The sequence below is a fragment of the Xiphias gladius genome, chromosome 9, assembly GCF_016859285.1.
Source record: "Xiphias gladius isolate SHS-SW01 ecotype Sanya breed wild chromosome 9, ASM1685928v1, whole genome shotgun sequence".
NCBI classification, from domain to species: Eukaryota; Metazoa; Chordata; class Actinopteri; order Istiophoriformes; family Xiphiidae; genus Xiphias; species Xiphias gladius.
Window position 1 is genome coordinate 10,713,457 of NC_053408.1, and position 10,195 is coordinate 10,723,651.

At 39.1% G+C, this 10,195-nt stretch overlaps 1 protein-coding gene across 3 annotated transcripts; it reads right to left on the reverse strand.

The window, feature by feature from the left end:
- Positions 1-751: 751 nt before the first annotated feature.
- Positions 752-8,767, reverse strand: LOC120793924 (gap junction gamma-1 protein-like). Of its 3 annotated transcripts, none has more exons than XM_040134374.1 (3): positions 8,695-8,767; positions 8,438-8,552; positions 752-2,537 (listed from the first exon to the last, which is right to left on the reverse strand). In XM_040134374.1, exon 3 carries the CDS (start codon positions 2,482-2,484, stop codon positions 1,105-1,107), a length of 1,380 nt encoding a protein of 459 aa, XP_039990308.1. In that variant the 5' UTR covers positions 2,485-2,537; positions 8,438-8,552; positions 8,695-8,767; the 3' UTR covers positions 752-1,104. The 3 variants fall into 3 exon arrangements, with proteins under 3 accessions (XP_039990308.1, XP_039990309.1, XP_039990311.1); XM_040134375.1 differs by lacking the exons at positions 8,438-8,552; positions 8,695-8,767 and adding exons at positions 7,193-7,266; positions 8,416-8,433; XM_040134377.1 differs by lacking the exon at positions 8,695-8,767 and having other exon boundaries at positions 752-2,375; positions 8,438-8,492.
- Between the last annotated feature and the right edge of the window lie 1,428 nt (positions 8,768-10,195).

The window sequence follows — 10,195 nt, forward strand, 5'->3', positions numbered from 1 at the left end:
GGCCAGATGCACAAACTAATTCACTAATGGTTGAGGAAAACCCTGATAGCAATAACTTAAAACAAAAAACACATTTGTAACAAAACAAAATTGTAACAGGTTGACAATAACACACTGACAACAGAATTAGGTCATTAAACTTTGCCAAACATCCACTGAGTGATACATTTCAAAATCTATCAGAGCACTAAAGAAAACTTCTTTTCTCTCTCCAAAAAATAACACAGAAACACTGTAAAATTACCAACTGAAAACATACTCTCTCATTTTTTCTTCATGGCTGGGAAAACAATCACCATCAAACCTGGTTTGGTCAAAATAAAAACAGAATTTTTCATATTCAGAAAAAACAATCCTGTTCAAAGTTTTATGGATGGTAACACAACTAGTCACCCAGACAGCTTAGCTTCTGTTTTCAGTCCATTGAGACATGGAAACAATTAACTATTCAACTGTTGAAAATAAAGTGATGCAGAGTCAGTAAGAAGCAGCTCTTTGACTGTTTAAATAAGGCACCTTAGGTTACAGCATGGAAGACTCCACATGTCCACACTGAATCAAAGACAGCATTAACATCCTCCAGCAAAAGCCATTTAATAAATTATTAAAAGAAAAATGTTATTTTGAGTTGTATTTCTGAATACTGAAACTGAAGTAAAACTGTAAAACAGAACCCGATACTTATTAAAACGAGGCCATGAACATTTTGTGTTTTCCCAGAAGTAGAGATCAACTTTTAGATCAACTTTTAGATCAACTTTCTATTTGAACTATTAGAATTAACATATTTTTATACTCATATAATGTATCTGCATTAAATATGCTATTTATTATCGGGAGGGATGTCTAGGTTTATAGAAGTGTGACAAATTATTTAAGTGTTTTGTTTTTATTTGACAGAACTATCAGCGGGCTGGTATATGGTGGTTCCTTGCACTAATTTTCACTTACTTCCTTAATTGCATGAATATCATTAAAAATAATGTAAAGTGGCTGTCCTGTCATTTTTTAATACAGTTTAATATAGGACATACATATGTAAATACTGTCTTGGTGTGAGGAGGTTTGGCATTGTTTAAAGAATAAAAAGTCAGAGTCTGCACTTCAGATCCACTCAGAACCTTTTATCACTCCATATTTGCTGCTACTAGTGGTGCTGCTGCTGCTGCCTCTGTCTGCATCTGCTTTGCTGGAGGCGTGTTTGTAGGCCTGCCGGTGTTTACGTTCACGGTGAGGCTTGCTGTTGTTATTACTGTGGCTCTGAAGCTGGCTGTAGGCCTGACTGTCAGCCTCCAGCATGTTCTGAGGACGGAAGTCCTTCTGAACACTTCTAGGGGCATCTCCCATCCCTGCTTTGCCAAGGTTGTCATCATTATTGGTGTACTGCTGACGCTCCTCTTGTGCAATGTTCACATGGTTCTGCCGGCATGCCATCTTGGCACTAGTAAGATCAGTGATGGGCAGTGGTCTGTCAGGGTTTCTTGTAGATACCAAAAGAGGCTTGATGGCAATGTTGTACCCTGGTGGGGCTGTTGGTGCATTCCAAGAATAAGGGTAGCTGCTGTAATCCTCTGCCCTCAATCCTGCCTCTTTAAGAGCTCCTTTTCCCTGTGTCGGTCCGTACAACTCATCATCAGGGAGCTGCACCCGACGGGAGCGTACAATCTCACAGATAGTACCTATGCCCAAGTGAAGCATCTCCCATATATTGAGTGCCAGACAGAGCAGGGAAACTGCATACATGATGATAAGAAAGATTGTTTTCTCAGTGGGTCGTGACACAAAGCAGTCCACACTGTTAGGGCAGGGCAGGTCTGAGCACACGTAGGTGGGAGGTACTGCAAATCCATACAGGGCGTACTGTCCACACAAGAAAGCCACCTCCAGCAAGGAGCGGGCCAAGAGCTGAAGCACATATATGCGCATTAGTCCATCTTCTTTGATACGCTGGCGCCCATCATGCCGTGCTTTGAGCGTTACTTGTCCATCAACACTACCTCCTTTTGCTGCTCCACCACCATCACCATCCACCTCTGCCTTTTCGTAGATCATTGGGTCTTCCTCTTGGTCATCCTCAGCCTCCTCAATACCCCTATGCTGCTTTCTGGCTGCAATATAATGCTTCTTGGGTTTCCTGCGTGAATATCCACTCACCTCCCCACTGTCTGCCTGCTCCTCTGACCGAGCAATCTTGTTGACAGCGTAGCCCAGGTACATGAGGGAAGGTGTGGCCACCAGAATGATTTGGAAGACCCAAAAGCGCACGTGTGAGAGTGGAGCGAAAGCGTCGTAGCAGACGTTCTCACAGCCGGGCTGACCTGTGTTGCAGACAAACTTGCTCTGCTCATCGTAGTAGATGGACTCTCCTCCTACAGCTGTCAGCACAATGCGGAAAACAATGAGGACGGTGAGCCAGATCTTGCCCACAAATGTGGAGTGGTTGTGGATTTCTTCCAGCAGGCGAGTCAGGAAACTCCAACTCATGGTAGTGGCATGGAAACTACAGCGAGAGGCAAGATACACCTCCTGTTACTCACCTGTGGAGGGAGCAGAAATGGTTTACCTTTGTACATGTAACCACATTAATACACACAATTCATTTAGAACTCCTTATAGTAAAATATGTTCACCATTTAAAGACAAGCAAAATATCTGCACAGAACTGAGTAGAACAGTTCAGTTAACAGGCACTCCTTAATTTTTAAGTGTCTGATTTGAGGAGAGAAAAATGAAAAAGATGATTTATTTATTAATCTGTCTTTCTGTGTCTGTGTGCATTTCTCCACAATAACAACACATTTATCCTTGATTCTTTAAATAGCTTAGCCCTAAAGCAAATGTCTAAACATACCCTTGGCAATAGTACACAAAGGGAAGAGTAATGATGGCCATGGAATGTCTAACCATAATTGCTTTAGTGAACTGAATTTCCCTGATATTTTTAGGTTATTACAACGTCTGTCCAGATGTTCCAAAATAGGGAAATTTTCTCTCTTAAAGTATTTCTGATATCCTTTAGTGATTTCATCATTCAATTCATTATTCTAGCCATTCATTCATTCACTTTTTATTTAATTTTTCTAAGCTACATTGATAATATATTTAAACACAGAGTACTCGGCAAAGAAAGTAGTGGTAATATACAGATCAGCCACAACATTAAAACCAATTACCTGTTTTAATGACTGATTGGTGTGTACAGGGTTTGAATAAGCTATTGTGGTAAAACACTCTCATTCTCAAAAGTGTTAGCCCTTTATTTATTCTTTATATCCCTGTGGAATATACATTAACCTCAAATGTATCCACCATTTATCCCTAATGAATGTGGCATGAATATATAACAAAAAAGTCCATTACTCTGCATAAGCTGCCATCCTCAGATTAAAATGTGTATTTACTTCCATATACTATGGTATTCATATGTGGGGCATTGTGATTAAAATTAATGGAACAACATGACAAAAATAAAGACTAGCATCAGTCTTAAATACTGCCCAGCTACATGCTAACAAAGTTATGTGTGCCATAATTAGCTAGAGAATGAGGGCTGGAGATGCTCTGAGGCAGTAGCTCACTGGATGGCTGGTTAAGTAGTTATACGGAGCTAGCAGAAACAGCAGACACAATAGAGGACGTGCAAAGGATGAAATGACCCTCTCTGAGTGAAATTAGTGCAGAAAGTACATCGTCCCTGAATTTTCAGTTGTACTTATCTTTACCCGGTAAAATCATTTTTAACCTCTACTGAAAAAGACCTACTCAAGCTAAACTTAACCCTGAAAATCCTTTGTTTAACCTAAAGTTGTGAGTTCAAAGGCTTTCTTATGCTTGTGTATCGCTTGTGTATATTCCCACAATCAAGTACTGTTCTGCACTGTTTCATGTTATTACATGCATTTGATTTCCATATATCAGGGGACAGAAGACCGAGGCAAACAAAAGCAGGTGATGTAGGAACAGGGTCAAAGTTGTTCTGAGTCACTGTATGAAGTCAGTTATGTTATCATACTGTTTGGCAAAATATGGTAAAAGCTCGGTTAGTGTTCAGGGCTCAGATCACAAATTTATCTTTTGATCTGCTTGCAGTTTTGGTCCTAAAGTGACCCCACTGTTAGAACAAATTAGTCCCTCTGGCTGAGGGTGCATAATTACGTAAAAAAGGAAACATGGGGTTTTCTTTTATTTGTTTTGCAACTGCAACAACTAATTAATTAGTCAATGGGTTGAACATTTATCTGTAACAATTTTGACAGTTGATTAATCTTTTAACTGAAAATTTTTCTCACTGCCGCTGTCTTCATAAAAGGCATACTGACGCACTGTGACAATGAGTCAGTGCCACATTTTATCCAAAAACACCTTCATGAAAGCAGGACCAGCTGCTGCTAACACAAGAGTTAATAATGTTCCTCATTTTTCACTCAGTAAAGAAAAAAAAAAAAAAAAATTCCAGACTGTCTCATTAAGAGTCATGTGCCCTCTAAAAGTGCACATCTGGCCACGTTGTGCAATGTACTATTTGGAGACCCAGTAGCATAGCTATCATCACCCAAACACAAGTCTAGCGGATGCCATGAAACTAGGAACACTCCCTCTTTCAGCTCATCAGCAAAGCCTCACGTTGCTGCACAACAATAGAGTAAAGCAAATTTAATTGCCTGCCCCCTGCCTGGTCATAATAATCCTGTGTGTATAGTTCAATAATGCATGTTACCATCAGAATAACATATAAATGGCACAAATTTAGGTCAATTTAGGTCATCCTGAATCAAAGTAATAAGTGACTCATCAACAAAATAGTCTGGTAAGGAGCCTGCAGGGTGAGGTAGAGTCGGTATTAGAGCTTTGTCTGCATTTTTAATAAATTTTAATGTACCCTTTGGAGTTTTTACAAATAGTGGCCCTGTAGGTAAACCTGCAGTTTCAGCACGTGAACAAGGTTGCACATGCCTGTCAGAACCAAGAGGGTCATATGATTTCTGCTGACAGGAGGGGATGGTCGTTCTGATTTCTTGTGTTTGTTTTGTTTTAATTTACAGCCTAGATGGTATTTTTAACATTTTGTGGATCATTCCTATCGGTCATCATAGCATTCTTTCTCAGTTATTACAGATTTGACACCACTCGGAGGGGTCCAGTTGGGCAGGCAAGTTTCGGGACAACAACCCCCCAACTTTGCCATACTTTGGATGGGAAAACAGGGCTTCATTCTCCCAGCACAGGCACAGACAAACGGAGGAATAAAATGTGCAAGAATTTAGAGGATTACCTTTCAGTTTTGTTACCAGATTTTTGTTATAAACATATCAGCCTTTCTTGTTAAACACATATGCACCAAGCCAGAGCCTGATGTCAACAAACGAGTAAAATCTGTGGAACAGAAAATAAATTCCAGAGGATTACTGTACGTTTTTGCACAAAACTGCTAAGTCTCAAAATGTTACAACAGCTCCATAGCCCAGGTTGCTGGCAGCACCACACTGAATGCCTGAAGTTGGTACATTGCGCTTTTCTCCAGATGTCTTCCAGGCCCAGACCAACAGCCTCCTGTATCCTACAGTGCCAGTAAAATAACTATTTGACGAGTGTAAGTTAAAAGAGCAACCACCCTTGCACATGCCTATCTAAGAAGGCTTCAAGCTGTGAATGTGAAGGGTCGTGGTTTCCTTCAAAGCAGTTTAAGTGAAGCTCCACCCAAAATCTATCTTTTGAGCATGAAATGCTTACCCACTATTAACTAGAAAGGCGACGGTAAAACTTTTTAAAAAGTATTCTGGTGAGTATTTTGTTCTTGACTACATACACACTAAACAGTTAGAAAGCTGGCTTGGGAAAAAAAGGCAGATGAGAGGAGGGGATGGCACACAACAAAGGTCCCTGGCCAGACTTAAACCAGGTACACTATGACCCCATGGTCAATATCTTAATTGCAAAAAACACCTTTCATGTCATACAGACATAGTCAGGGCACAATATCTTTGATGTGCTGATCCACGGACACACATTAGTCCACGATGATGTGCATTAAATGGTGCCAGTATGTGAGCTGACATATACAAAATTGTGCAAGGGTTTAAACACATATCATATACCTGTGTGTTTGCATTTAGTACAGATTAAGAGAACAAAAAGCGACAATAACTAGCAGACCTGGGTCTTGTGTCTTGCTTCTAGAGTAAGTAACTGATTTCCAGTTGTGCCTAGAAGCCAATTAGTCAACTACGTCAGGAATTCAGACCAGCAAACAAGCTAAATAGCAATATGAATGACTATAGCAAGCAGAATAAATCTCTGGCGTTAACTCAAATACACAGGCAGAAATCATCATCACTGCTTTTCATACATGTCTTGGCCAACTTAATGGAAAAAAGTAATGATATGCCCTGAGGGAAAGCAAACTTTAGAATCAGCATTTTTCTTCACTGTCACAAGTGTTTAAGACATGAAGCCCCCAGCAGTATTTTGGGGTCACTTTGTGAGCCATCCACTCCAACCACACACAGATGATGAAGTATGTACAAAATAAAATTGATCTTGACACAAGCCTCTAGCAAAGAGAGCTACTTTGTCTACCTGCAGAAAGTCAATACGACTACACTATGACTGGAAAACCATTATTTACACAGATGGGGACTACCCAGTATTACTACAGCAGCAACTGGAGAACTACTTTCTTGTACAAGGGCATCTCAGTTGAAGTAATTGTTTTTTCCAGTTTTCCAGTGTCTTCTGTTATGTGATTTTACTCTGGAAGTAAACACAATCCAGTGACTACTTTTTGCCTCCTCTGCAAAATTTGCCTTTAATTTTAGCAAATCTCTGAATTGGTTAGGAGAATTCTGAACAAAGTGTGACAGGTTTCTAGCATTTATCTCGACCAAGTGGTAATAATAACAAATAGTAAAATCTGTTATGATGTAACGTATGTAAAGGGTGAAAACCAATTAGCTAATCAATTTCACAGAAAATGAATCGTTGGCAATTCTTACTACAAATAAGCAATTTTTGAACATACTACTTGTAACTACTATTTAACAGCAACCGGCACTGGTCCTGCTACTCCTTCTCCGCCTCCTTCTTCTCAACTATTTCAACTAATCACAATAATAAAAAATTATAATTAAATGATCTAAATCTTACTGTTCTTACATCACCAGCTCTAATGAATTTAAGTCATTATTCGTATTACCCCTTTTTGTTTTATCCTTCTTATCCACCTTGCTTTTCCAACCAGAATTTGGAGAGATTTCAAACCCAATGTGCCTGCAAAGCGAACAGAGATAGCACCAATAAAATAAACAAAACCATAAACATTTAACCATATTCCTAAATTTCTATAGGTGACAGTATAATTGTTAATTTACAGTTAAATTGTGTTTTTAATTAGCTTATGCATGTAAATGTTTTGTTCACGTTTTAACTCATAAAGCTTTCACTTTATGACTTTACTTTGCCTATATCTGTCTATAATTCAAGCCTATGTGTTCTTTCCATCTCTAATCATGTTTCTCACTTTTACTGCAGGAAGGGAGAAACGTGAAATTTTAAAATCAAATACCCCAAAAAGAAAAGCACGTAAAACAACAGATCCACATTAAATTAATGGATTAAGATTTTTGTGCTGTACTTGGATTAAAATTTAGCACAAAGTAATTTAACTTTATCCAGTTGCTTGGACTGTGTTGTATCTGTGTGAGCCCCAACGATGAAACATCCACAGACTGTCAGGATAAATTCCGATCAGAGAAAGATAAATAAATAATGCAAACTGATATATGTACTGTTTATTTTATTAAGGGTCACATAGGTACTCCAACGAATAGTCGATTAGTTAATCAATTTGACAGAAAAATTAACCGTTGGCGATTTTGAAAATAGATTTGGATAATTTAAGTAGTTAATTCTAAGAAAAAAAAATCTGTGGTTCCACTTTTGGAAATGTGAAAATTTGCTGCGTTTCTCTGTTTTTATATCATTATTAACGTAGCTACGTGAATATCTTCGGCTTTCTGACTGTTGGTCGGAGCATTAAGCTAACGTTAAAATAACTAGGGAAAGACTGTCAAAGGGTTTTAACCTTGACGAAATCGTTGTATAATGCTTAGCAATGCCTATCAATTATTATCAAGGACATATGGTATGATACAATAACTTAAAAAAGCTTGTGAAACATAACTGACAAAAATTATATGCAGGTCAATTAAGGTAACCCGAAAGTGCCAGCAAACGTTGGTTATGGCTAACTAGCTAACTCAGCTAACCTAGCACGAAGTCAAAATTCATCCAAACTGACCTGGAAATAGACTAATCTCATGGTATTTCTTGTACCTTACATTTTCTCTACAATCTTCTAGTAATTTTTCCGCAAACATATCGTCTCAAGTAACAGGAGACCGTCATTTATTTGCCCACCTCACCGAAGCAGCATCCTCACCTTTTCAGAAAGCACGGCTGGAGCTGCTCCCATCTGCCAGAGAGCTGGAGTAATGGTACGCCCTCACCAATCAACCGGCAAAATGCTCTACTATTGTGCAGGGCGAAGTAAAAATCTTCATCGCCGAATTACAGCCAAAAAAAAAAAAAATTAAATTAAAAAAAAAAAAACAAATAAGTAAATATATACAATAATCATAAAATGTCCCCAAAGTTTCAGGTGAGTGCAGTTCTTACAAATGAAAGTGTTGTATTTACTTTTAATCATGGAGACTGGACTGGATAGGGAGCGAGAGCTTGATTGTATAAGCAGAGGAAGACAAACGAGCTGGTGCAGGGCAAGGAGGGGTGTGTGTGCGTGTGTTTGTGTGTGTGTGTGAGGGAGAGAGAGAGAGAGAGAGACAGAGAGTAATTTCAGCATTATATGGCAGTTTTCCTTAATGAGACTGTTATAAAAGGCAAAAACAAAAAAAATGAAAAACAACCCAAAAACTGGTAAATGCCAAGGTCCTGGTTTACCCTCCTTCTAAGGCTGACAAACATCGTTACATATTTGTACTTGTATCCAAGTATCTAACATAAATCACGGGGACATATGTTGTTTTTAAAAAAATATCTTATGAAAGTAGCCTCCTGTTTTGTTTTGTTTTTTGTTTGATTTTTTTTCTTGATACTTTGTTTTGGGCTCACGATCATTAGTCAGGGTCAGGTATAGGCAAAATATGACCTACAATCAGTGTCACACACTGGCTGCATATGTCACCTTTTATACCTGCAGCTGAATGCCAAAGAAGTCCTAATTGTGTTTGAAATACCAGCTCTACCGCTGTGTCAAAACGTTGCACAGTCTCAGTCTGTTGTTCTGTAGACAAATATCCTATTTTTCTCAGGTTAACGGCTATCATCTTCAGCTTTGTCTATCTTTCATCATGGACATGGAAGATATTCTACGGACAAATGAGGACTTTGTCACTTTAAACAGCAGATTTATCCACTCCAGACAGGGGAGAAGCACATGTGCTGCTTTATCAACAATGCACAGGGATGGGTTAAGATTAGATTGCGTTCAGTGCAGCAGCACATGACAAAAATGTGTTGTTAAACAAGTCATTAATCTATACCTTTTTGTAAAGAACACTAAGGTTCACTGCAAAATATCTGGTTTCCACCAGTTCCTTCTAGATCTCGCTGCACAAATGGTAGGAAGAGTTGGTCATGAGTCAGGGCTTCATGAAAAGGGCAAAGACAAGAGTTTTCAGACAACACATACCGTATATTTACCACATTGCTTTCTTCGGACTGGGTCCGAGACTAAGCAGACACCAACAGTTTGTTTCACCTTCTTCCATCGGGTTTCGGATACAAATCGTGGCTCAGTATCTGTCTTGTCAGGAACTTTTTGCACTCTGCTAACACAAAGCGCACTCAACAAGCTGCCTTAAAGGGGTGCTCCACCAATTTTACACATAAAGGTCAGTTTACTCGTCATGGAGAATACCACTCAAGCCCGTAACAAGAGCTTTGTAATGCCATGTGTACTTCTGATGGGACCTTTCTGATGTCCTAGAAAACAACCCAGATGATACAATCATCAGTCTGTGTACAATCTGGGCGGGTGAAGTTTAAAAGATGAGGACAGTTAACAGGCGCAGCCCTGCTGCATCAGTTCTATTTAAAATCTCTCCCTTTCCAGTCCGACTGCTTTATGGTAGTACAAAACTAAATCGCAGGAGTTACCCCTTTAATAACACCCAGGGCT